This window comes from Syngnathus floridae, chromosome 11 (genome assembly GCF_059516105.1).
Source record: "Syngnathus floridae isolate MCC-2025c chromosome 11, RoL_Sflo_1.0, whole genome shotgun sequence".
In the NCBI taxonomy this organism is placed as follows: Eukaryota; Metazoa; Chordata; class Actinopteri; order Syngnathiformes; family Syngnathidae; genus Syngnathus; species Syngnathus floridae.
Genome location: NC_142423.1, coordinates 991,930 through 1,018,681, shown reverse-complemented (window position 1 = coordinate 1,018,681; position 26,752 = coordinate 991,930). Strand labels below are relative to the sequence as shown.

Below are 26,752 nucleotides of genomic sequence, written 5' to 3'. Positions count from 1 at the left end.
CTTTCCACGTGTTTGGCCTTTTAGTGGTATCAATTTCTTCTTGCGGCCCATTAGAGTTCACGTACCTGGATAGCAGAGCTGTCTGTTCGATATCGGTCACGTCACACGACTCATCACAGGCAATTGAGAAAGCTGGAGCTGAATTGATGTCCTTGATTAGCTGATCGGTGATATTGTTTGCCATTCAAATTACCATTTCCTGCACTGTTTTTGCGGAGAGAGGCATGTCTTTAATTTTCATAATGATCTCGGTTTTGTTTTTGAAGTCCGAAAATAGGCACTCTGATATTTTAACGAATGAATCCTTCATGTACTCGCCATCGGTGAATGGTTTTCCGCGCTTTATTATCTCCCGGGCTGCAACAAAACTTCCAGCAGTAGTAGAGTTTGGAGATGCAATCCACTTCTTGAAACTGTTTTTTTGTTCCTCAAATTGCACCTTTCCTCTCAGTTCCAACTGGGTGATCGGCAGCAAATTTAGCATGCTTTAGCTGAAAATGTCGCTCCAAATTGCTCTTCTTGTTATGTTTGAAAACTTCTCATTGCAAATCAAACATTCAGGCAATCCTTCAGCATTAGCAATGAAAGCATATAGTTGAGTCCATTATTTCTTAAACCCTCTGTTCTCATCAGCAATCATTCAATTTTTGCCTTTTGAATCCATGGCCCGTCACTCACTGTTTGATTACAACTCGCCTGTGCCGTGTCGCTTGCTATGACGCAATTTTGCGCCATTCTGAACTTTTCAAGATTCAAGATTCAAGAGTTTTTTATTCGCCATGTTTGAGCGTGCCAAACAAGGAATTTGACTTCGGTAAATCACAGCCTCTGTTCAACAATTAGGTGACTAACAACAACACTCAGCACATGTGAAGAACGAAAGATATTCTCAAACATCCCCAGATCTTAAACTCCCAAGAGGGCAAGGGAAAACTCAAAACTCCAGCTATGGGAAATGAGAAACCTTGAGAAAAGTCCACAGATGGGAGGGTCCCTCTTCTAGGATGACCAGGCTGCAATGGATGCAGAGAGGACACATAGTACAAACAGTGTAAACAAAAAAGGTGTGGAAAGCAGGATGTTATTGCACAGTAATGACTCTGAGACTCTAAGAGTGGTGTGAGTTCATCAGAGCGACAGCCTGGGGGAAGAAGCTGTCTCTGTGTCTGCTGGTTTTAGTGTACAGAGCTCTATAACGGCGTCCGGAGGGGAGTAGTTCAAACAGGCTGCAACCTGGGTGCGAAGGGTCTGTTGAGATGTTACTTGCACGTTTCCTGGTCCTGGTCAGGTACAAGTCTTGAATAGATGGGAGGTTGATTCCAATTATCTTTTCTGCAGTCCTTATTGTCCGTTGCAGTCTGTGCTTGTCTTGTTTGGAGGCCGATCCAAACCAGACAGTGATGGAGGTGCAGAGGACAGACTGGATGATGGCAGTGTAGAAGGTCTTCAGCAGCTCCCGCGGCAGGTTGAACTTCTTGAGCTGTCTCAGGAAGTACAGCCTCTGCTGGGCCTTCTTCCGGACAGAGTCTATGTGGCCGGTCCATTTCAGGTCCCGAGAGATTGTGGTTCCCAGGAACTTGAAGGTGTCTGATGATAGAATAGTATTACTGCGGATAGTGAGGGGTGAAAGTGGTGAAGGGCCTCGCCTGAAGTCCACTGTCATCTCCACGGTCTTGAGCGGGTTCAGGTCCAGGTGGTTTTGGCTGCACCAGTGGACCAGCCGCTCCACCTCCTGTCTGTATGCAGTCTCATCACCGTTCTGGATCAGTCCGATGAGAGTGGTGTCGTCTGCATACTTCAGGAGCTTCACAGAAGAGTCACTTGCGGAGAAATCGTTGGTGTAGAGGGAAAAGAGCAGTGGGGAGAGGACGCACCCCTGAGGGGCTCCAGTGTTGGTAGTCAGAGTGTCAGATGTGATGCTCCCCAGCCTCACACGCTGTCTCCTGTTGGTCAGGAAGCTGGTGATCCACTGACAGGTGGAGGCAGGCACCGCGAGCTGGATGAGCTTCTGTTGGAGGATGTCAGGAGCGATGGTGTTGAACGCCGAGCTGAAGTCCACAAACAGGATCCTGGCGTACTTTCCTGGGGTGTCCAGGTGTTGCAGGATGTAGTGCAGACCCATGTTGACCGCATCATCCACCGACCTGTTTGCCCGGTAGGCAAACTGGAGGGGGTCCAGCAGGGGGCCCGTGACATCCTTCAGGTGGTTCAGCACTAGCCTCTCGAAAGATTTCATGACCACAGATGTCAGTGCAACAGGTCTATAGTCATTCAGACCTGTGATGGCGGGCTTCTTGGCCACTGGAACGATGGTGGAGCTCTTGAAGCACGCGGGCACCTCACACAGCTCCAGGGAACGATTGAAGATCCGTGCAAAGGTGGGCGCCAGCTGCTCAGCGCAAACTTTCAAGCAGGAAGGTGACACGCCGTCTGGGCCCGGTGCCTTCCTGATCTTTTGTCTTCGGAACATCTGGCGCACTTCCTCCTCGCGAATCTGGAGTGCGGGCGCGGCCTCTGCAAGAGAGAGAGTCGGTGACCACGGTGATGGAGGTGTGGACAGAGCAGCTTTTGTATTTTTAATATATTTACAACTACATACATTTTCTACAGCATGATAATGTTTGTGTCACGAGTACCATCTAAAAATCATATTTAAAACAAAAAACAAAAGAAACATATTTTTCCATTTTCACGCACTTTTGCAAGAGCTCCAGGGAGCCGCTAGGGGCGTGCTAAAGAGCCGCATTCGGCTCTGGAGCCGCGGGTTGCCGGCCCCTGACCTAAACCCAGAAAAAACAGCGTGGATGAGTTGACTGAGCAAGAACATTGCAGTGACCTCGCAGCGGTACCTGTTTCCGACGGGGCCCTCAAGTGTGCTGGGTGTGCGTGTGAGTAGCAACTTCTATATTGTTACCTTGTGAGCCATAGACGTCTATTAGACCTCTCGTCTATGTGTAGACCTAATTTAGACGACAAAATTAGGGATCAACAAGGGATCATACAGTAATCCCTCGCCACATCGCGGTTCGATTATCGCGGCTTCAGTACGTCGCGGGTATTTTAAAAAAAAAATCACCTTCTAAATTGAGGAATTATGGCGCGAACGTTGCCCAGACGCCAGCAGAAGGCAGGGAGTGTCCACACAATTGCAGTATGTACACTTGTACCTTTTTATAAAAAAGTTATAGTAATGAGTTCTAAAATATATTTACAGTATTGTACCTTGTTGTAAAAAAACATGTTATAATAATAAGAGTTCTAAAAACATATTTACAGTATGTACACTTGTACCTTGTTATTAAAAAGTTGTTATAATAAGTTCTAAAAACATATTTACAGTATGTATACTTTAGCTACATATAGATATGTCACACACGCGCACGCACGCACACACACGCACACACACGCACATTTTCTCATTCATGGTTTTGAGGCTTTCCATTTCGTTACCTCCCATAGAGGGCAGTCTTTTGGGCGCCAGGCTCTCGGCCCCTAAATCCGGAATTGAGCGCTCGCCACTTCCTGTTTTAGTCGGCGTGTTTGTGGCGTTATTCTAAGACTTTTGTTCCAGAAGACAATTACCGATTTAGCACATCGAGGGCGTCCGAACATTCGACAGCGGCTATGGTAAGAACCGCATCAACACTTACAATTTACACTTATAAACGTTTAAATGAAGCGAACTTGCTAGCATCGAGTGACTGTCCGAGTGGTGATTTTGAATATCTAGCCTGATCGTAGCTGATTTGTTCATTAATTTGCATTGTGATGAGTCGAGCGTGGTCGTCCACTGTGTCCTAGGCTTTGCCACAACTCGGTCACACGGCCAATGTTGACTCACCTAATTTGCCGACGAGTTGTTCTTGTGCGAGTCACACCTGACCTGCATAATTGTTGTTTTATCTCTTTTGCACGATTAACTACGGAGGCCCGGACATTAAAAGGGACATAAATGCATGTCGCAAACATCACAAAATGTTGGACGCTTGGGTTGGCAAATGTAGTGCACCCATTTGTTCGAACCTGCTCAAATTTACTTTAACGAGAGGAGTGGAGCTCCATTTTCATGCACAACCGTCCAAAGATCATGTTCCTGTCGATCATTTGTAGTCTTTGGCCACAATTGAGCGTTTGGTATAAATTGAGCAAATATGATCATTGTTGGTTATCTGTGACGGGGGAGTTGTAATGTTGTTTAATGACACATTTGAAATCTGTATGTCTCTACACAGGCTCGAAATGCTGAGAAGGCCATGTGAGTAGGCATGCACGCGCACGCACGCACGCACACACACAAATGATGAGTCCAGTTGTTGGAGCCGCTCGAGTTCTACGGCAACCAAGACCTTAGAACAAAATGTAAAAGTAAAGCGAGAGTCGGTGAGAAATGTGATCATGTCAATTGTGCAGTGTCGAGATGTCTCGGGAAGGTTCAAGTGTGCGCTAATGCTCATCAACAATCGTTCTGCAAATACCGCAGTTTTTTTGTTTTATTACCATGGCCGTCCGTCCGGGATGCTCTTTAGTTGGTCAAAGGCAGGTAGGTGGAGGTCGTCGGTGGTTATGCTGACGACCGCAGGCATCAATGTGCCCTTTTTCAAAATGCGCTGCAACATCGTCAAATGCTCAACCTGCTGCTGGTTTCACCACGGCCTTGATGTTTTCCTTTGTTTCAGGACGGCCTTGGCTCGCTTCCGACAAGCTCAGCTGGAGGGAGGAAAAGTCAAGGTTGGTTGCATCTCATAAGTTGGACCTCCATGCGCCTTTACCTGGCTTTACCCTTGAGGATAATTGTGTGTGTGTGTGTGTGTGTGTGTGTGTGTGTGTGTGTGTGTGTGTGTGTGTGCGTGTGCGTGTGCGTGTGTGCACGCGTGTGCGCGCGTGTGTGCGTGCGCGTGTGTGCGTGCGCGCGCAGGAGCGTCGACCTTTCCTGGCGTCCGAGTGCAACGATCTTCCCAAAGCGGAGAAGTGGAGGAGACAGGTAGGTACACCCGCCCGCCTGTTGGTGCATGACTGATCGCCGGCTTCGCGGCATCCGCTTCTAACATGTCTGTTTGCGTGCGTCTTTCAGATCATCAGTGAGGTTGCCAAAAAAGTGGCTCAGATTCAAAATGGTTAGTCCGGGCAGAAGCAGGACCGGCCCGGCTGTCTGTCTGACATGTCTTTGTCTTTTTGTGCTTACACAGCGGGTCTGGGCGAGTTCAAGATTCGAGATCTGAACGACGAGATCAACAAGCTGCTAAGGGAAAAACGGCACTGGGAATATCGCATTCGGGAGCTGGGAGGCTCGGACTATAAGGTCGGCACCTATGCCGCATGTGCCCTTGAATGGCGCCCCTGCCCAGCATATCTCACGGCCAGTGTATGTCTGTTTGTCTGTCTCTCTCTGTGTCTGTCCGTGTGTGTTGCAGCGCTTTGGGCCCAGGATGCTGGATCACGAGGGCCGGGCGGTTCCTGGCAATCGTGGCTACAAATACTTTGGGGCAGCCAGAGATCTGCCCGGAGTACGAGAACTCTTTGAGAAAGAACGTAAGTACATGCCCTCGCGCTTCCATGCTAGCCCAATGTGGTGTACAGCTCGCATGCTCAAATGCTCATTAAGGTGTGTGTGTGTGGGGGGGGGTTTGCGCCCACGTGCATGTGTGTGCGCGTGTGTTGGGTGTGGTGTGTGTGTCGTGTGTGCGGCCAGCCGCTCCCGAGCTACGCAAGACTCGCGGTGAGCTGATGAAGGACGTGGACGCTGAGTACTATGGCTACCGAGACGAAGACGACGGCGTCTTGGTTCCGATGGAAATCTTACACAAGAAGCGAGGTGGCTGTCAGTTGGCAGTTTTTTTCCAAACGCGTGTATTCGGCCCCACTTAGAATGTGTGTACTTGTGTGCTTGTAGCCGTGGCCGAGGCAATATACAAGTGGAGGGTGGATTGCCAATGTCTCTCTTCAGGGGATAACAAAGTGCCGGAAAACGAAGAGGACGACGAGCCCAGCATCTATTGCGTCAACAACCGCCAGGTCTCCACGCACGCAGCAGCTCAAACATAAATTTGTCATATGACGCCCCCTGCTGGTTATGTCAAGCATAACCAGGCGCGTGCCTGTTTGTTTTGTGGGCCTATGTGCACCAGCCAGAGGATGACGAGCACGACCAGGAGACTCTGGAGGAAGGCGAGGGGGGCGTGGCCTTCTTTGCACACGTCCCCGTTCCCTCGCAAAAAGAGGTGACGCACACGCATGTGCACGCATGCGACACATAGCAAAACGCGCAAATGGTGCCTGCGCTCACCTTGATTGTATGCCTGTGCAACAGGTGGAGGAGGCTCTGGTCCGCCGGAAGAAGATGGAGCTGCTTCAGCGGTATGCCAGTGAAACTTTGCAGCAGCAAAGTCAGGAAGCCAGAACGCTGCTGGGACTGTGACACGCGCACTCCCCCACACTCGCCTGTCTCATAGCGGTGGTCTTTATTTGCAGAACTTTCACAGTATAAATGGTTTTTATTTTTCCCCACAATAAAATTTGTTCAGAAAGCGATTGAGTGCAGACGAGCGTCCTGTCGCCACTTGCCGTGGAATGAAATTGCATCATCAGAGTGCCAGCAGTGGACCGCGCCAAGGCCATTTTTGGTCATCCACGGTGAGCGCTGACGGTACGGCTGGACTTTGCCGCCGCTTCATTACGATTCCCCAAAGGCAAGATTAATCAAAATGGCAGCCATGGTCAGACGAGTGCTACGTCCAGAATGTATCGTCGAACTTTACCTCGCCTTTGCGGTCGGGCCTCAAGTAGACAGTTGAGCAGTCATCGAAGTCAAGTTGCTTTTTTTTCCCTTAATCACATAAACATCTCAAAGGGCTTCTCATGCCCACAGCTGACAAAAAATGGCAACGTTGGGGCTCTCCCGAGTAGCCGATGTACTAACGGGATTTCCAACGGGAACCGACAACTGGGCTAGCGTGCAGGTCGCTTGGTTGCGGCATGAGCAGCGGGGCATGTGACGGGTCGCGCATGTGACGGGTCGCGCATGTGACAGGTCGCGTGTGTGGCGGCAATCTAACCCAAGTCAGCAGCAGTCAATCAGACACAAGCAACCTTTTGTCAGCACTGGCAAATCGGGCCAAGGGCGGTGAATGGGCGTCACGTGCTATGCTGTGAAATCCCCATCTAGCATTTTAGGACATTATTTCCTCAGCACTCTGATTGACTGTAGCCCCGCCCCCAGGTGATGATGTCACACGACAGCACTTCGTTAAGACGTGCGGCGGCTGCACGATGGACGGTATTAACGTCTTTGTCGTTATGTGGTGCGCGCGCCTGCAGCACGCGCTCAGGACAGTGGCGCGCTGCACCGACGCTCTGCAGGTCAGTGCGCCTGCGTGTGCGACTGCGTGATGGATGGAGAAAATAGTAGAAAATGAATGGTGGGAATTTAAGCGATAATGGCGGACAGATCCAGGCGAGTCGCCGGCACTTGCTGTGGTCTCGTTCCACCTCATGCTGCTTTAATTTGCTGTAATCAGGAAGTAGTAGGATTTGAAAGGCTACCTGACGCGATGAGTCTGTTTTGACTTGATTGCGTTTCAGCTTTGAGAGTCCTATTTAATGTAAATTGTTGCCTACCGATATGTCAGTTAGCCGGTGAGGGGAGATGAAAAGGGTTGAAAGACAAGAGTGGCACAGCCGGGTGTGTCGCCCTGTGTTGTGCCGGCAGCAGCAGCACCACCTGCCGCCGTCCCCTCGGTGCGAGGCTGGCATCCTGCTGGACGTGGATGGCGTGCTTGTGCGCGGCGGCTCAGTCCTCCCGGCGGCACGGCGAGCCTTCCAGAAGCTGCTCGACCGCAGCGGCGACTTCCTGCTACCCGTTGTGTTCGTCACCAACGCTTCAAGTTGTTGGCCCGAACGCAAAGCGCAACAGCTGTCGTCACTGCTCGACGTGCCGGTGAGTGACGAGACGTTTGTATGCCCGTGCGTGCGTGCGTTGAACGGGTTCTGTTGACTGTGTTCCGTTCGGATCCCAGTTGTGACCTGTGTGTGCAGATTAGTCCCGACCAAGTGGTTTTGTCCTACAGTCCTCTGCAAACATTGACGAATTTTCACGACAAGTGCGTGCTGGTGTCCGGACAAGGACCGATCACGGACATCGCGCACTCGTATCCTTTCTTCGGCTTGACTGGCAGTCGAACCGGGCACCGCCCACCACTTTGTCGCCGAGCCCTTGACCTCCGCGAGTCAGTCTGGGTTTCAAGAAGGTGGTGAGCATGGAGCAGCTCCGAGAACAGTACCCTCTGCTGGACATGGTCGACCACAGCAGGATGCCCAGAGCAGACGTACGTCCGCCATCGAAGTACACGCTTCACTGCGTTCAATTAGTCAAACGTCACCATCGTGAGCAAAACCACAAACGAAAAAGTATGTGTCAAGTATAAAATGCAGATATAATGTACAGTACGTAAGTCAACACGAGGGTACATGTGTCAAGTAACCAAAACAAAAAAAAAAAAACAACAGATAATAAATAATAATAAAAGACGCAAGGATGCTGATGGTGCACTTGCCTGACTTGTGCGGGGCTTCAGCGAAGCTTCAGCGATGGATTTCGTTGTTTTGCGTGGGTGCAAGAGCCTGTTCTCAGAGAGCTCTTAAGACGCTGCCACAAATATGGATTCTTACAGTCAACGTCAATGAAAATGTTTTCTTTCGCACCATAGCAAGCCAATAACGTGGCTGAGAAATATTGGTTGGCTGAAGCATTTGCTCCGCAGTCAGGAAATCAAATGCCAATAGTATGTAAAAAGGAACGTTTCCAATAGTAAAAAATTATTTGTGGACATTTCTGGAACTTTAACGGGATGCGCCATCGATGCCAGTGTGCGCAACGACCTCGGTCGTCGGTGGCAATCGATCGAGCTCTCCGTGAGTTAAAAGTCGACTGTGGCATGCCATGAATCGTTTCTGGTTCCAACCCCATCGATGAATGCTGTCTTAATCACTTCACTGGTTTCTTTTATATCAAACAAATTGTTTTAGGTTCTTTACCTGACATGTTTCGGCGGTTTCTTCCGCCTTCATCAGAGTGTCACAGATGTGATAGTGACGCGTCTATCAGCTGATGGATGATGGATGAAGGCGTGGCTCACCTGTCAGATTTGACAGGTGAGTCACGCCCTCTGCTGTCCATTCACCTCTCCAGAATGCTGTTCCAGGTTGTAGAGAGCATATAGGCTCCCTCATCCCTGTTGATGGTCCTCGGGCCCCGCTTGCGGATCTCAATGGCCTCCCTGATCCAACGCTGATGTTTATTTTCTTCACTGCGGATGACTCTGGCCTTTTCCCAGATCACTGTAAAAGAGAAAACCACATCATGGACTGGGAAAAGGCCAGAGTCATCCGCACTGAAGAAAATAAACATCAGCGTTGGATCAGGGAGGCCATTGAGATCCGCAAGCGGGGCCCGAGGACCATCAACAGGGATGAGGGAGCCTATATGCTCTCTACAACCTGGAACAGCATTCTGGAGAGGTGAATGGACAGCAGAGGGCGTGACTCACCTGTCAAATCTGACAGGTGAGCCACGCCTTCATCCATCATCCATCAGCTGATAAAGACGCGTCACTATCACATCTGTGACACTCTGATGAAGGCGGAAGAAACCGCCGAAACATGTCAGGTAAAGAACCTAAAACAATTTGTTTGATATAAAAGAAACCAGTGAAGTGATTAAAACAAGGAAAAACAAGATGAACTTAGTACAATTATGATGAATGCTGTCTGTTTGAAGTGACAAGTGGGTTCTTTTGTGTTGCAGTCCAACGTTGCGCACAAGTTCCCCCAAATTGAAGGTAAGAGCACTACACGTGCGCCTTATGTTTCGGATCTCTTCTAACGCTTTATTGTTGATGCCTCATGGTTTTCGACAGCTGTGCTGCTGTTTGGCGAGCCAGTGCGCTGGGAGACCAATCTTCAGCTGCTGGTGGACGTGCTGCTGACCAACGGACGTCCGTCGGCTGCTTACGATTGGTCGCCAGCCCAGCTGCCCGTGCTGGCCTGCAACATGGACCTGCTGTGGATGGCCGAGGCACCCTCGCCGCGGTAAGGAAAAAAAAAACAAATGCAACTGTTCCATTGACTTAGTATGAATCTACATGCGCAGAACTGGTTTAGACCTTCATGGGGCCCTTGGCAAAAATATGTCATATGTATTAGTCTTATTTGAACGCAAAAAACACCGTCTTATATTCGGGCCAATACGGTACTCAGTTTTTAATAATCAGTTGCTCCACCTCCTACTCAGTAACTGCATCGACACAAGTGTACAAATACGACAACAACAAAACAACTTTATTCAACAAAACATCGGGAGACAGATGGATTGCTCCTCACTGCAGCGTCCAGTCACGCAGTCTGTCACTCAGTCTCACACACACACACACGCACACGCACGCACGCACGCACACACACGGCACCCCTTCCTCTGTCTCACACTCCCCCCCCCCCCCCCCCATGGTGGCCATACCCCCCCCCCCCCACACACACACACACCTCTGCTCAGCCAAATTTATTGTGTGACATTTTCATGTCACGCACCAACATGATAATGACAGAAAGTGACTCCTACAGTACTAAGACCACAGGCCAGTCATTTTCAACTATGAACATTGTGTGTCTCACACACAAACTCTCAGTTCAACAAAGTCCACAAACAAAAACATAATTTACAATAGTGTTTTTTCACTTACTAAGCATTTTGCTTAGTGCATTCCTTGCCTTGAACAATCGTCTTCAAATCTGGCTTGTATTTCGTTGTTGCTACTCGAAGCAATTCTTTTTGTTGGATGTCTGATACCATTTGTTTTAGTTTGTCGTTTTCAGGAGGCAAGATTTCAACATCGTCACTGAGACATTTTTTAACGAACTCACCTTCATTGTATGGCTTTTTAGCACGTGCAATGTTCCAAGCCAGTTGATGCAATGGAAGCGTGGCAGTCTCTGAGTGCTTCGTAATTTTTGGGAAAAACTGTACCTGTTTTTCTGCCTGACTTTTCAAAGTGTCCAACTTGCGCTTGCGAAATTCAGTCCCTTTTGGAAAGCCCTTATCGATTATTAGCATGAAGTGAGCTGATGTGGCGCTGAAAATTTGAAGCTATGAAATGCGCTAATGACGTCTGACATGTCGGGCAGAATGGCTTGCCATTGCGTTCAACAAAAAAATATAAACTTTCCCACTCTGTTAAAAACATCCTGTGTTCATCTTCATATTTTCGTTTAGCTGTGTATTTTCTCCCTGCCATTTTGAGAGTGAAATTGACACTATTTGTTTCCTCGAATGTGTTTGCCCCTCCTCCTTTGCGGGATAACACTTCATGCGCATACGCGTTTGACGGAAATACCATATTAATAATTATAATAATAATAATACGTTTTATTTATAAGGCGCCTTTCAAGGCACTCAAGGTCGCCGTACAGACATAAAATAGCATAAAAAATGACCGTAGATATTGAACGCAAGCGAAGCAGCACGCACAAAAAAAACCACAAACACAAACTTTGATATGAACGTAAAAGAGCCGCATGAAACCAGGCAAAGAGCCGCATGCGGCTCGCGAGCCGCGGGTTGGCCACCCCTGGGCTAAACAAATAGGCTAGTCAGCTGATGGTTCTCAACTACTACAACTTTCAAAACAACAGCAAAACATTGACAACAAAACACCCTTTCCTCTCTCACACTCTCTCCCCTGTTGATTCAGTTGAACAGACTTAAGTTGCACAGGCTAAACGAAAACGAAACGCTAGTCAGCTGGTGGTTCTCAACTAGTAAATTTCAAAACAACAGTAAAACGTTAATAATAAACCCTAGTTTACCACGCATCTGCGTACTGACTGTATCCAAGACCTGGGCACGTTTTAACTCGGCTACAGTGGTGCCTACCTTGAGATATGAGTTGAAACTGCTCCAACAATCGACCTCAATCACGCTGGCCACAACGGCCCGTGCGTTGTTTGACATGTGTGAGGTTGAATTTCCCAGAACTGTTTCCTTTGAGGCTTAACCTTAGCAGGGCACGGCAGAGACCAGGGAGAAGCTGCTTTGCTCTTGCTTGTATGTCCAGAAGCTGTGCTGTTTGGCAAATGAGAGTCCATGTGATGACAAGAGTGCGTGTGGCGTGCGTGTGGCAGTTTTGGCCACGGCATGTTCCTGCTGTGCTTGGAGTCGGCGTACAAGAAGTTGACGGGACGAGAGCTGAGCTACCGGGCGCTGCTGGGGAAGCCCAGCCTGCTTACCTACCGCTTCGCTGAGCACGCGCTCATGCGCCGAAACTGCCACCACAAGGTCCAAACCATCTACGCCGTCGGGTGAGCACTAGCGCGCACCTATGTCCAATTGAAGCATCCATTGTTCTTTCTGTAGCTTGAGCTCTGGAGAAATGCGGGTGCCTGTGGCGCTCGGAACATTGTCAACAGACAAGTAACTCATCGAAACGCTATTTCAGCTCTGTGTTGGCAGGTGTTCTCTGATGACAGAGTTGTCAAATTGTTAGAATGAAGTCAGCGGAATGTTAATATTGTATGATCCTATTATGTTGCGCAGTTAGTACCTAGGTGCCAAAATCTGACTGGGTGGCAGTTGTACAAATGTTAATTGACGTCCAGTGGATTTCTTCTGCTCTTTTACAGCGACAACCCCATGACGGATGTTTATGGTGCCAACCTGTACAATCGCTACCTGTCTGAGCAACGTAGCGCCACCGGTGAGACGGCAGCCCGGGAGCCCGGCGAGGGGGAGCCCGACGAGGGGCAGCTGGCGTCCGCCGCGCGCTGTCGATCTGTCCTGGTAGGTGGTGATGACACGACCCGCTTGGAATCCAAAGATCCCGTCCCCCGAGCCCTCTCGACTATCCGTCGGCTACCGTTGCAGTGATGACCCCAAACCGTTGCTAATGTAATGCTGTCAGCCTCAGCAACCATACACACGGTGCTCAGGCCCCTCCGGCATTGGAGCTCTCAACGACAGTTGTTTTGCCAGCCCCCCTTCCTGTGCAAGAGTTCAGCATCCACAATTTGATGTCAAGTGGCGCGAGTGGAATAAGGTCCTCGTTGTAGCGATGTCCCCATTCTTGCTCCAAATGTAAACGTGCCAGTCATGGGAGCAATCTGAAAGTCGGGAACAATTTCAAGAGGAAACGGTGGCGACAGTGAAGCCTCTCTCTCATGCGTCCTGACGGCCATCTGAAGGCTTTTGTGTATGTAAGGCCATAAAACATTCACTTGGTTACTGTTGTCTTTTTACATTCCCTATGTCTCGTCTGCTTTATTTGTCACCCTTTGATCAATCCATGTACCAAAGAGGAAACATTTCTAATTGTCCTTTTCGCACTGAACTGAAAGAATCCGAAAAACAAACAACTAAGCTGCTTTTGGGGATCATTTCCAAGCGGGAAAAAAACGTGCTTTGACGCCTTGCGTCTATGTTGTGAACAGGTGTGCACGGGCGTCTACAAGCCAGCACCCGCCCGGGAGAACATCTTTTTGCACGGCCACCGGGACATGAGTGCCGAGGCCGGCTTGCTGGAGCCCGCCTACGTGCTGGAAGACGTTGAGGCCGCCGTTGACCTTGTGCTCCGCAGGCACCTCTGACGTCGTCCGCAATTGCTTGACACACCATTACGCTAAAGGACAATCCCAGTCCCCGTGGACCAACGGCACGGCGCAGGTTTGCTCTCTTAACGCCGGTAAAAACTAAAAGTCTACACAGCATTGCTGCAGTCTGGATTGGAACTCACAACACAAATTGATGATTCAAAGTATTAAAAAAACAAATCAACAACATAAGAAGAGGGTTGTGCGGTAACAGAAAAAATCACGCAAATGATTGACAAATATAATTGCCATGAAATTTGATTTTTGTTCATTTGGAGAATAAAATATAACAAATTTTAACAAAAACTAAAGGATCTGAAGAAAAAAATTATATTGGATGTCAGTGTTTTTTGTTCAGGTAAAACTTTAGATTTGAACCATATTTCCTTTTGGTATGAGTCTATCACTAATGGTAAATGTTTTAACCCGTCATTATTAAAACAAAACATTGTTCATTGGAAGAATAAGTTAGAATGTTATAACAATTTTTAAATATGTATTAACACCAAGAATGCTATAAAAGAGGTGTCATTTATTTAAAGACTTTGTCTATGAATTATTTTTTTTGCTCTTGCAGTTCTTCAGTTCTGATTGAAAGGCCCCATCATGTTTTGTTTAATTTGTGTCTGAGTGTATTGCTACGAAAGGCGTAATTTATTGAAACACTTGTTCTGTGAATTATCTTTTTGCTCTTGCAGTTTTCGTAGATAGTTTCGATATAAATATGTGCAACTGTGACCTCCTGCGCGATCGGGGGGGGGGGGGGGGGGGGGGGGGGGGAGAGAGTGTCGTCGACCTCTTCGAGATGGCGTCCGGGGCGTGACAGACCAGAACGGGAAGCGTGTCGGTGGGCGCGCATGCGTAGTCGCGCTTTTCTCTCCCCTGTAAAGATGTCTGAGCAGGCGGGGAGGGAGCGGAGGAGCCCAAATCCACAGGCAGAGCCCGCGACTCGTAGCCGTTCAAAGAATTCAGGTAAGGCAATATGGCTCGCTCGAGCTGCCCCGACGCTACCCGAACGCGTTGGAACTTTCCGGCTTTGAATTGAGCCGCACAAAATGTTCGCACGGGGGCCCTGTCGCCACGAAAGGCTCAAAACGGTTCGCAGGACGCTGTGGCAGGGGCGTGTCCGCCATCTTGTCTGAGCACAACCGGCGCCCAAACGGCAGCGTCTCCCGACGGACAAGATGGCAGCCAACCGGCCCGATACTACTGCTGAGTCCGAGCCGCGCGCGTTCCGCTCGTCAGCCGAGCGGGCGGCGAATCAAAGATCTGGACGGTTTCCTGCGCGTTTTGTCCTCCCCCTTCCCTGCCTTTCGCCGTTCGCTTCTGGTTAGTTTCCTCCTCGTCGTTCTCCTCCTCCTTGTTTGGCGACGAGAGCTGCACTGCGCATGCGTGTAACAATGGCGCTCATTTCTGTGCAAGCAAAACAACAATTGAGCAAACCTTTTCACTTGGCCTTTTAACCGAATTCAGGGGTTTCCACAGCGGTGCGGTTGTGTTGCGATGGTTCCGAACTGAGGTGATCGAAGGACGGCGTTGCTGTTGCCTGAAGCTTGGTTGGCGGGTTATGGCGCTTTTCTCTTTCGCCTTGAATAGCCCTAACATTCAAGACGTCCTTTTGATATGAACGCGAGCCTGCAAAATGCCTTTATATACTACACGTGTTAAATAAGAAAAGAAAAGAAAATACTCACGCTGATGCAACAGTGTTAGTTGGACGTCCTTGATGTGTGCACAGTCTGAGAACTCCAGCGGACGGTCGCATCTCGTGGACACAAGTAGACTCCCACAACTAGGTTAAAATTATGAGCGTCTCTAAGTATTGCATGTCCATAACTTCCTTCAAAAGTCAGACATTTGAAATTGGCAGTGAAAACCCATAGTTTGATTCAGTTTCTGGTTTGGCCCGTAACAAGTCAGAAAAATGCTAATCATTGTTTACCCAGGTCACCCAAACGATCTTTAAGGAAAAACACTTGAAGTCAAACCACAGCTGTAAATTGGTAACACAAAATACCACAAATTGTACATACCGGTACTTAGGTGTGCAAAATGTATGCAAGGGGGAAGTGATAATAAGCAGAAAATTGGTTTCAATTGAGCGGAATGTTACATTTTAATGTACCACCCTTGAATTGTATTGCACTGCTTTTATGATTATGAGAGCTGCACGCTAAGTTGAAATCAGTTTTTGGCTGATGTGAGTCCTTCCGTAGGCGGTACGTTGGAGCACTGCATGTCCGCCTCACAGTTCAGAGATTGTGGGTTCAATTCCACCTCCCTGTGTGGAGTTTGCATGTTCTTCCCTGTGCCTGGGTGGGTTTTCTCCGGGTTTTCCGGTTTCTTCTCACATCCCAAAAACATGCTTGGTAGGCTGATTGAGCACTCCAAATTGCCCATAGGTGTGAGTTTGATTTGGCTTTTACCAAATTTTGTAAGCAGAGACTACAACTAGGCGCCGGGTGCTTGCTCTACCAGCCTGTTTATATACTTGCGGAGACAGTATCCAAAAGAACCCAATGCAAGTCAGCCAGGGTCCTGGCGGACGCTAGCTCCAAGTTAAAACAACCCGTTGTAACACTTTCATTGAACAAAGGCAAGCCAACCGGGGGGAGGCACTGACTTCTTCTCTTACTAAAGATGTGTTTGATGTGTTCCACATGGGGGAAATTGTCACAAATGTACAAATTCGTCTAAAAAACACATGTAAGGAAGAAGAATTGCCATAAAATCGTGATTGGAATTTTATTTTGAAAAAATGCTGCTATGATGTTTTTGCTATATTGCCCACCCTCATTGTGTTTTGTTATCAGGATCGGTTTGACGGTGTTGTCTTTGGTACGGTGCCAGGTCAACCGATGCGCTTGTGACGGACGAACAGCAGAGATGTCCAACGAGAGCCGGGCATCGCTGAAGGGGGAGGGGGCCATGGTGCATTCTCCCGGCGCCTCTGCTGCCTCGCACGTCCTACCTCTCTCACCTTCGGCCGCCGCCAAGCCACCCGAACTGCCAGGTGCACACCGTCTCTCTCACCCTCACGCGGATCACTCTCGCTGCTGTCTCTGTCTGTCTCGCTTCTCTGTACCTCTGTCCGTTTCGCACCCCTGTCCTGAGTGTCTCGCCCGTCTGCCGGGCCTCTCCCTGCAGATGAGCTGATCCAGGCGGGCTGGTCCAAGTGCTGGTCTCGGCGGGAGAACCGTCCGTACTACTTCAACAGATTCACCAACCAAAGCCTGTGGGAGGTGCCGGTGTTGGGCCAGCATGACGTCATTGTGAGTGGCCAATAAGCCCGGCCGTGGCAAATTAGTGCACACCCCTACCTGAAAATCTTTCGAACAGTCATCGACACCGGGGTCCGAACTGAACGGTGGCCCAGGTTAGGCGAGTCCAAAAATTACAAAACCAAATTGGATGACGTTGATTCATTCCGCCTTTATAACCCTAATATTCTAGTCTTTAATCCACTAACAAGATAGGAAACGGGTAACGCTTCCACGTCAGTGTCTCTCTTCTCGTCAACCTCCGCGTTTCATCTGTGACATGTATCGAGTCATATGATGGGAGTCAAAGTTGGTTTAGGTCAAGTGCGGCTGAAAATGGGTGGATTCTGCGCCACAATAGTCATCCCATTACCGTGTCTCGAAAAAGCGTCTTATTTTGGCCTTTAATCTGCCAAAGTCCAGATGATGACGAAGACGATTCTTTTGCAAAGGGCTAGTATGATCGTCGCTCTTGTTTGACACAGAAAGGTGTTAGTCCCCCATCATTTTGTATTCCTTGATAATCAACCTGTTGTTCGCTGCTATATATGTGTGTGTCTGCGTGCAGTCGGATCCTTTAGGCCTGAACGCCGCTCCGACAGAGGGCGCAGACGGCAACCTTGGCAACGGCCAGAGGAAGAGGCGCAGCTCTGAGGAGCAGGCGGCCGGGCCCAACAGCCTGAAACGGGCCAAGGTAAGCTCAGCGGGGACCTTCGTTGGACCTCTCTCATGACCCGCGTGTCCCGTCCCATTCAGATCGAGCCCACCACGCCCATCTCGCCCAGCGTGCCCGGTGCAAAGCCCTGGAGCGCTGCACCTGATGACAAACGAGGCACGGCGGCTGTGGCGCCCGGCACACCGAGCCCCACCCCTGCAATCTACAAGCCGACCATGTAAGTCATAATGTTGGACGGCAAGCCGCGGGTACTGTCGGGCAGCGCTCCTCAATCTTTGCACAATGAGCGGAACCCCAAAACTACATGGCTTGTACTCCGAGCACCGCTCCAATGAGCGAACACCGTCGCACAATCAAATGGCCTGAGAATGGGGATAAAACAGGAAAGAAATACTAATCTCTGACACGCCTCTACAACATTGCGTGGACATCGGGGACAGTGCTTCTGGATTGGCAGACTGGGGTGGTGGTTCCCCTCTTTAAGAAGGGGGACCGGACGTTGTGTTCCAATTACAGGGGAATCACACTCCTCAGCCTCCCTGGTAAGGTCTATTCAGGGGTGCTGGAGAGGAGGGTCCGTCGGTAGGTCGAACCTCGGATTCAGGAGGAGCAGTGAAGCTTTCGTCCTGGCCATGGAACAGTGGACCAGCTCTACACCCTCAGCAGGATCCTCGAGGGTGCATGGGAGTTCGCCCAACCAGTCCACATGTGTTTTGTGGACTTGGAGAAGGCGTTCGACCGTGTCCCTCGGGAGGTTCTGTGGAAGGTGCTTTGGGAGTACGGGGTGCCAAGCCAACTGATAAGGGCGGTTCGGTCCCTGTATCACCGATGCCAGAGTCTGGTCCGCATTTCCGGCAGTAAGTCGGATTCGTTCCCAGTGAGGGTTGGACTCCGCCAAGGCTGCCCTTTGTCACCGATTCTGTTCATAATTTTTATGGACAGAATTTCTAGGCGCAGCCGAGGCGTTGCGGGGGTCCGGTTTGGGGACCTCAGCATCGCGTCTCTGCTTTTTGCAGATGACGTGGTGCTGTTGGCTTCTTCAGGCCGTGATCTCCAGCTCTCGCTGGAACGGTTCGCAGCCGAGTGTGAAGCAGTCGGGATGAGGGTCAGCACCTCCAAATCCGAGTCCATGGTCCTTGATCGGAAAAGGGTGGAATGCCCTCTCCGGATCGGGGATGAGATCCTGCCCCAAGTGGAGGAGTTCAAGTATCTTGGAGTCTTGTTCACGAGTGAGGGGAGGATGGAGCGTGAGATCGACAGGCGGATCGGTGCAGCGTCGGCAGTAATGCGGACCCTGTACCGGTCCGTTGTGGTGAAGAGAGAGCTGAGCCAAAAGGCAAAGCTCTCAATTTACCGGTCGATATACGCTCCTACCCTCACCTACGGTCACGAGCTATGGGTCGTGGCCGAAAGAACGAGATCTCGGATACAAGCGGCCGAAATGAGTTTTCTCCGCAGGATGTCCGGGCTCTCCCTTAGAGATAGGGTGAGAAGCTCGGTCATCCGGGAGAGACTCGGAGTAGAGTCGCTACTCCTCCACGTTGAGAGGAGCCAGATGAGGTGGCTTGGGCATCTTATCAGGATGCCTCCTGGACGCTTCCCTGGGGAGGTGTTCCGGGCATCTCCCACCGGTAGGAGACCCCGGGGACGACCCAGGACGCGCTGGAGAGACTATGTCTCTCAGCTGGCCTGGGAACGCCTTGGGATCCCCCGGGATGAGCTGGACGAAGTGGAGAGAGGGAAGTCTGGGAGTCCCTCCTGAAGCTGCTGACCCCGCGACCCGACCCTGGATAAGCGGAAGAAGATGGATGGATGGATGGATGGATGGATGGATGGATGGATGGATACTAATCTCGTATCAGTTTCCGAAAACCTTTTCTTTGAATTACGCCAAAATATATTAAAAAACGCAAAGAATGATACTATAACAGGTGTTTCTAAACAACATTGCGGAGGATGAAAATAAGCATTGCACTTAGAGCAATAAATAAAATGCTCTCAAAGTAGAATCAATTAAAATGCGGCAGAGGTTTGACTCGTTCAAAGTCAGGCAAATATTCCCGGAGGTAACAATATGAGCCGTCCGTCCTCAATTCCGCTGTGTTGCGCAAAGGCTCAATTCAAACGGGCCCTCACCAAATTGAAGCCAAAACGGTGTGCAAAGCGCAGGTGAGTGCTCAGACTCAGTCGAGCGGAGGTTTGTGGGGCATTTGGGTTTCCTCCTGACATGTGGCCCCTGGGATCACAACCACTTTGTGCGTTACTGTCGACCTCAACATCCCACTGCCAACGCGCCGGGACACCCGCATAGCGCGTCGCACCCCCCCGTGGGTTTTACACTGGGGATGGCCGGCAGAAGATTTTGGCGTCCCGATAGCAATCCTCTTCTTTGAGCGGCCGGACCCGATTTGTATGCACCGCTTGTGTGCCGTCACCAACATCAACCGACTTTGGCCGGCATGCTGGCCACTTTCTCCACGATGCCATTTCACGCATGCAACGCATTTAGCCGCTTTAATTGACGGAGGAAAATTTACTGGCACGAGTATCACGTGCATCGTTGCCTTGTCGTTTTTTGCAGTGCAAGCAACGTAGGGCTTCACTTGGTTATGTCGTGCATGTGTGTGTGCTGCCCCAGCATCTACTGGGATCTGGACATCCAGACCAATGCCGTCATCAGAGAGCAACCCCCCGCCCAGCACCTGCCCCCCCACCCCGAGATCGAGCTGCAGAGAGCTCAGCTGGTCACCAAACTCAGACAACACTACCATGAGCTCTGTCACCAGAGAGAAGGTGCGCACGCACACATAAACATGGCATCCCGCTCCACAAAGCGATGTAGACGTCAAAGCCGCAACTTGTTGAGTGGCGGACGAATTGGCACTGCTTCCTTTCCAGACATCGTGGAAAAACTTGGCATTTTTCCGTTTTGCCATGAAAGCAAGGCCGAAAGTCGTATCCATTATTTTTTGGGAAGGGCTAACAATTTTCCCACATGCTCCACACCAACTCGGAAAGGGAAGCCTCGCGAATTTCTCTTCCTAGCTTGGCTTGCTTTTATTTTGTGTACTTCCATCTAAGAACAGTGCAAAGGAGGAGTGAAGCCGACATGGCCCTCTTCAGCAAATTCCCGCGGAGAAAGGTTCTGCCATTGGGCGAAGGAGGAGCCAGTGCAATCAAAGTCTTGGAAAGATAGTGATGATGAAAATCATGATTGGTGGCAGCCTAAACAATTTTTTTTTGTACTACAAGAAATGCAAAGTTTTAGCCAAAGTCCGTCTTGCTCGTTTTCCTTTGCAATGCAAAAAGTGCAAATGAAAGTCAAGCTTGCTGTGGCGCGGGACGTTAAGTCTTGCGCGTCTCGAATGGAGCGCCGAGTGACTTAGGCCAAGGACGCCGAATCGGCCGTCCGGCGTGGCTCTGGGCTTTGACTTGCGCGTGCGCCGGCGCCAGGCATCGACCCACCTCGGGAGTCATTCAACCGCTGGCTGTTGGAGAGGAAAGTGCTGGACAAAGGTTGGGACCCTATGTTGCCCAGCGACTGCGAGCCTGTCATCTCGCCGTGCATGTTCCGAGAGGTCATGAACGACATCCCCATCAGGTTGCGAGCGCCGCCGTTGGTGACTGATGTCCCGAAATGACCGACGTCCCGAAATGACCTTTTGTGGTGTCTGGCAGGCTGTCTCGCATCAAATACAAGGAGGAGGCCCGCAAGCTTCTCTTCAAGTATGCCGAAGCGGCCAAGAAGATGATCGACTCCAGGCGCGTGACGTTGCCGACTTCCACCCTTTGGCCGCCTTGCCGCTGACCCGCTGACGCTTTCTTTGCAGGAATGCCAGCCCGGAGAGCAGGAAGGTGGTCAAATGGAACGCCGAAGACACCATGAGCTGGTTGCGCAGGGACCACTCAGCCAGCAAGGAGGACTACATGGTACGGCTGCCCACGTGTGTGTGTCTGTGTGTGATTGTGTGTGTGTGCTTTTGTCCTTCTCTCTCTTTCTTAAGCTTCCTCTCTCCTTTTCTGCTCTCATCCCCGCTCTGTCTTCTTCTGCATTCGCCGGCATCAAGCAGAAACTCCAATGCGACAATGTACCTTTCGCCACTATTGGTCAGTGGCCATGTGTGGCTTCAGAACGCTTTGCGCCTTTTGGGGCTCTGCTGAAAGTGACAGCCGGCCATTTTCTCTCTTCCTTCCTCTTGCTTTGCCTTTGGACAAAACAAGTGATGACGCTAGCCGAGCTAAAACGTTGGGGCTATCGTGCTCGAGACCTCAAGGTGTTTGAGGTCTGGATGGGTGCGAGGGGGAGCAAAGGGAACTACTCTGCTTGTCTCAAATGTTGCTTCAATGCCATCGCACACACGTGCTTGCTAAAGAGTGGCCTGGCCTCGTTGGCGCAGGACCGTCTGGAGCACCTCCGACAGCAGTGCGGTCCTCACGTAACGGCTGTGGCCAAAGACTCGGTGGAGGGGATCTGCTCCAAGATCTATCAGTTGTCGTCCGACTACTGCAGGCGCCTTCGACACACGCACCTCAGCCTGCTGCAAGACCCGCCCGCAGGTACTCAGTACACGAGTCCAATTGTTGGGAATGGTGTAAAGTGGCCAAGGGCTAATGTCTGCTGCAAAAATCTTTGTGTTGCGTGTTCAGATGCGTCCGCCTCCTCCTCGTCTCCCCCCCCGCTGCCAGCATCGTCCCGTCTGGTGTACTGTTACCCGTTGCGTTTGGCGCAGGCGTCGCCGTCACTCCCGCGTGTGGAGCTTCACTTTGAGAATGACGTGGCCTGCCTGCGATTCCGAGGGGAGATGGTCAAAGTCAACAGGGGACACTTCAGCAAGCTGGTTGGTACTCGAAGCTGCGCGCACCCTTGGCAAAAGTACTTGGGGAAAAGTGACCAAAACCACTCACCCTAAAGTCACGCCCAACTAATCGAATAGCAAATTTGTCGAGCGCTCGTCTCGTGCCGTCGATTGTTGGACTTCACCTCGGCTGAGTGCCTCTCAGCAATCAAGGTTTTATAATAGAGCGCCCACCTTATTATAGGACACATAGAAACTTCAGCTACTTTGCCAAGTAATCCATGTTTTTGACACATTACAGACAAAAGTGCTAACTTGGTCACTCAATGCTCATCTGTCTGAGCATTTGCAATGGTGTTGTGTTGCAATGAAGGGATGGAAATGAAATCACCTGGTTGTTTTTATCACCCTCTGTTTCATTGGTTAATTGACAGATAAATCGATCGAGGCTACTCTCAGCCCTAATACGCCACTGGTGTGCGTGTGTGCATAGGAGCTGCTGTACAGGTACAGCTGCATCGACGACTCTCGCTTCGAGAAGTTCCTGTCGAGGGTTTGGTGCCTACTCAAGCGATACCAGGTCAGCCGCACGCCAATCAAACTCGCCGGAGTTTCCAATCCCACGTGCGCAAGGATGACGCCCGCTTGCCGCGTCTCCGCGTGTGCAGGTGATGTTTGGCAGCAGCGCCAACGATGGCGCCGGCCTGCAGGGGGCGCTGCCAGTGTCTGTGTTTGAGGCTTTGAATCGCCACTTTGCTGTTTCTTTTGAGTGTTTCGCCTCGCCGCTTAACTGCTACTATAAGCAGTTCTGCTCCGCCTTCCCCGACACCGATGGCTACTTTGGATCCCGAGGGTGAGGCGCTTGCGGCCGCTCATGTGCGCTCATGTATTTAGTAATTGCGTGTGCCTTCGCAGGCCATTTCTGTCCTTCCGTCCCGTCAGCGGCTCGTTTGAAGCCAACCCGCCATTCTGCGAAGAGCTGATGGATGCCATGGTGGCACACTTTGAGGTGATTTGGAGTAGCAAACATTGAAGCCAGCCAGCGGCTGCGTGGGCGCCCAAAACGCCAAAATAGGCCCGAGGCGTCCAAATTCTGCCAGATAGACCATTTTATCGAGACTGGCATGGACTCCTATCTTAGATGTGCCCTGAAAATTGCCTGCCCTTCCAATTTAGATTTTTCTTGTCCTGATGAAACTTGCACTCCCTTCCATTTGTAGTTAAATTCATGATAGATTTTTTATTCCTTTTCTTGGGGGGGGGTATTTGGGTGTAAACAGAATTTATGTGAGCAGCTCAGAAAAAATGTATGTGATCCTGCAGCTCAGAAAATGCACAAATGGCAGAAGGGCGTCTTTGTTAGACAGTGGCAAGAACGTTGCCAAATGCTGTTGCGCTGTGAAACATCTGTCCTGCAAAATACTGTCTGCAGAAGACACATTTTTTTAATGCAGCAAACGACATTGGGTATGATTTCTTTTTTTTTTTTTCCCCCCTTGCTCGATTTTCAGCTTTTTTCTTGTTTCTTCTTTTGGGATGTATCCACTTGCGAAGCCAACATGATTCTCAGTTTTGAGAGGAGGTATTCAGATGTACATTTGCAATGGGGCATATCAGTCATGGTGCCATCATCATTTCAGTCTGGCTGGGCCCAGGAGGGGCGTAGCACAAGCAAATGTGCACGTCACTGTGTTGATGGAATAAAAACTCTCTGGGACCATGTCTTTTGAGACCTGTTTTGTTCATTTTGCAACGTATTGCTTGCGTTGCACCTACAGGGGAGATAGCGCTAAGTCCATTCTTATTGACCCAGGCTCGCTGACGTGTGCGTGTCACCCACCCAGGACCTTCTGGAGCAGTCCGGCGAGCCGCTGTCTTTCATCGTCTTCGTCCCCGAGTGGCGAGACCCTGTGACACCGGCTCTGGGCCGCATGGAGGCCAGCCGGTTCCTGCGCCACCAGATGAGCGTGCCTGCCTACGAACACGAGTACCGCTCCGGAACGCAGCACGTCTGCAAGAGGTGCCAAACGCAAGCCATTGCTCACGATTCTTCCAAACAACTTTGCATGCTGCCGCCTAACCCGTCATTGGAAATCCAAACATTTCCCCACGAGAGGGCTTTTTTGGTTTTCTGCCCAAGCGGAATGCTACGATGGCGCGAGCAAAGGCCTCGAGCGCTCCGGCTGGGCTGACTGCTGAGAAAGGCCAGCACTGTCTTGAGCCAACCGATTACCGGAAACCACGCTAAAATTTGACTGAGAAAAAGAAAAGAAATCCAAACACGCGGTTAGGGTAGTGCTGCCTCCGTGGGGGAATGAACCTGAAAATGCCCAGCCTTGATCACCAGGTCGACCAGGACCGCTCAAATTGCACATGTTGCTCAGAGGGAACTTGCCATTTGGCAGCGACAGATACGGAAAGAACGTCACCCTCATTCATTTGGGTGGTCTCCTACGCATCAAGGCACCAAAAAAGTTGCTACATATGTTTGATAAATGAACCTGTCAGTGCAATGTTGTACTCCCAATGATCAGAATTGTGGCAGTTCCTCCAAAATTGGCATCGCTCTAGCCGCCCTCGCTAAAAGCAACAATCTGGCTATTTTGGAAGGTCCGCACACGGTGGTGGCCCAATGCGGCTCCGGGGTTTCCCTCACTGGCAAAAGCAAAGCTCGACTCGTACTAGCAAGCCTGAGGGAAGGCTATTTCAAACGTGCAGTCAAATACTGAAGACTCTTAATGGGGGTTCTGACGGGGACAAAGCCACCGTTTCGGACAAGCGCTTAGCTAAGAAACCGTATGAAATAAATCGTTCAAATCAATACTGGACCCAACTTTCCCGTGGGGGAGGCCGGCTCATCTGAATTAAGTTTAAGTACGTGCGTGTGTGTACAGGGAGGAGATGTACTACCGGGCAGTCCACGGCACAGCGGTGCTTTTCCTTCAGAATGCGGCGGGCTTTGCCAAGTGGCCTCCCACGCCGGAGCGGCTGGCCGAGCTGACAGCGTCCTACCGGCCCTCGCGCTCCACCCCTGCCGCCGGTCCGCCTCCGTTAGCCTCCCCAGGCCCCGCCCACCCGCTGCCGGTCGACCGAGACTCGTCCGCCCTCAACAAGGCTGGCGACAGGGTGAACGATGCGCACGCATCGCCAGGTGGCCATGACAAGAACAACAACGGTGGCAGTCCGCAGGAAAAGATGGCCGCCGTCTAAAGGCAGGCACATACATGCCAGACAATTGGTTGGCAAGGCAGCTATCGCATTCTTTTTCTTTCTCGAATGGCCAGTTTAAGTTTGAAACGGACGTCTCGGCCAGCATCAGCGAGCAGCCCGGCCCCCCTTTTGCACGTGTGCTGCTGCACAGACGCCTTTCTCGAGCCCAGAAAAAGAACACCTTCACGGATGTGCTGGCCTGCGTTTTACAGCAGTTATCGCCAACATCCGAACACAAGAAACTGTAGTGGCTGCGCTCGGGCCATTAAATGTCTCTGCAGTCTACGTCAAACGGGCCACACACGCACTGCCATGCCTGCAGACGTCTGCCCAATTTAGTCATTTTCCAACGACTGACAGGCCAAGGTCGGCGTGGCAACAAGTAACTATGCTCACTTCAGAAGAGATCATCGCCGAAAATGAACGTAGCCCCAAACGGCAGTGAGGATACGCACCAACCGATTGGCCGCCCGCCTGCCTGCCCTGTAAATGATGTACAGCAAAGGTCATGCTCATTGGGGGCTTCATTGTCATCGTTTCTGTATCACAATGTTTACCATAGTTTGTTCCAAACTAAACCAAAGTGTTGAGAAGAAAAGACAAGTCTATATATTGTAAACGTACAGAAAGAAGTATTTGATAGTCAACCCAGCAAGTTTTTTCTTTTATGTGGTGAACTCGGAACGCAGCACCTGTGCTTACATGAAAGGTTTTCTTTTCACAAGGACGCTGAACGAGATGCAAAAATGACTTTTGGCCCCTTGTAAAAAAACAACACTTTATCCAACGAAGTCTAGATTTTTTACAAGAGTTTTCACAAGTAACAAAGAGAAAGTCGATTGTGACAGTTTGTGTTGTGAGCGTTTGTCATCTTGTGATTTTTTTTTAAATCCAAATGACGCCAATCAGCTCTTTGTTCTTTTTTAAAACTGGCCCTGCTTGGCTAAGCGCAACAAGGAAATGCGCGCTTGTACATAGGACAACGTGGGACTGTAGAATGTACGTAAATACGCTAAATGCAGTTTGAGTTTCAGTAAAGTTATATTCCATCCTTCGGCACTTGTCCTCTTTTTAGACAGCAAATTATGTCACTTTTGAATCAAAACGTTATTAATAGAAATAAATGAGCTCTCCTTGTGTGGTGTATACGATGGTTGCTTTTAGTCGGTCCAAAGAATAAC

At 50.3% G+C, this 26,752-nt stretch overlaps 3 protein-coding genes across 12 annotated transcripts; all 3 read left to right on the top strand.

Moving 5' to 3' along the window:
- Positions 1-3,466: 3,466 nt before the first annotated feature.
- Positions 3,467-6,528, top strand: isy1 (ISY1 spliceosome associated protein). Its single transcript, XM_088390380.1, has 11 exons — positions 3,467-3,627; positions 4,233-4,255; positions 4,677-4,728; positions 4,916-4,981; positions 5,072-5,114; positions 5,187-5,299; positions 5,412-5,529; positions 5,690-5,812; positions 5,891-6,012; positions 6,126-6,218; positions 6,308-6,528. The coding sequence occupies exons 1-11, from the start codon at positions 3,625-3,627 to the stop codon at positions 6,413-6,415; spliced, it is 864 nt and encodes a 287-aa protein (XP_088246506.1). The 5' UTR covers positions 3,467-3,624; the 3' UTR covers positions 6,416-6,528.
- Positions 6,529-7,198: 670 nt separating this feature from the next.
- On the top strand, positions 7,199-13,960 carry LOC148390250 (haloacid dehalogenase-like hydrolase domain-containing 5). Of its 4 annotated transcripts, none has more exons than XM_088390374.1 (9): positions 7,199-7,356; positions 7,706-7,933; positions 8,032-8,144; positions 8,228-8,321; positions 9,800-9,833; positions 9,912-10,083; positions 12,169-12,345; positions 12,667-12,823; positions 13,471-13,960. In XM_088390374.1, the coding sequence occupies exons 1-9, from the start codon at positions 7,267-7,269 to the stop codon at positions 13,624-13,626; spliced, it is 1,221 nt and encodes a 406-aa protein (XP_088246500.1). In that variant the 5' UTR covers positions 7,199-7,266; the 3' UTR covers positions 13,627-13,960. The 4 variants fall into 4 exon arrangements, with proteins under 4 accessions (XP_088246500.1, XP_088246502.1, XP_088246503.1 ...); XM_088390376.1 differs by having other exon boundaries at positions 7,224-7,356; positions 7,709-7,933; positions 8,013-8,144; XM_088390377.1 differs by lacking the exon at positions 7,199-7,356 and having other exon boundaries at positions 7,363-7,933; positions 8,064-8,144.
- Positions 13,961-14,444: 484 nt separating this feature from the next.
- pcif1 (phosphorylated CTD interacting factor 1) lies at positions 14,445-26,625 on the top strand. 7 transcript variants are annotated; one of them, XM_088390371.1, is made up of 16 exons: positions 14,445-14,601; positions 16,480-16,642; positions 16,777-16,901; positions 17,458-17,583; positions 17,646-17,782; positions 20,204-20,358; positions 21,019-21,166; positions 21,244-21,327; positions 21,396-21,495; positions 21,963-22,122; positions 22,213-22,403; positions 22,855-22,941; positions 23,030-23,214; positions 23,277-23,370; positions 24,206-24,381; positions 25,256-26,625. In XM_088390371.1, exons 2-16 carry the CDS (start codon positions 16,516-16,518, stop codon positions 25,569-25,571), a joined length of 2,211 nt encoding a protein of 736 aa, XP_088246497.1. In that variant the 5' UTR covers positions 14,445-14,601; positions 16,480-16,515; the 3' UTR covers positions 25,572-26,625. The 7 variants fall into 7 exon arrangements, with proteins under 7 accessions (XP_088246497.1, XP_088246492.1, XP_088246498.1 ...); XM_088390366.1 differs by having other exon boundaries at positions 20,147-20,358; XM_088390367.1 differs by having other exon boundaries at positions 14,446-14,601; positions 16,443-16,642; positions 20,147-20,358.
- Positions 26,626-26,752: the final 127 nt, after the last annotated feature.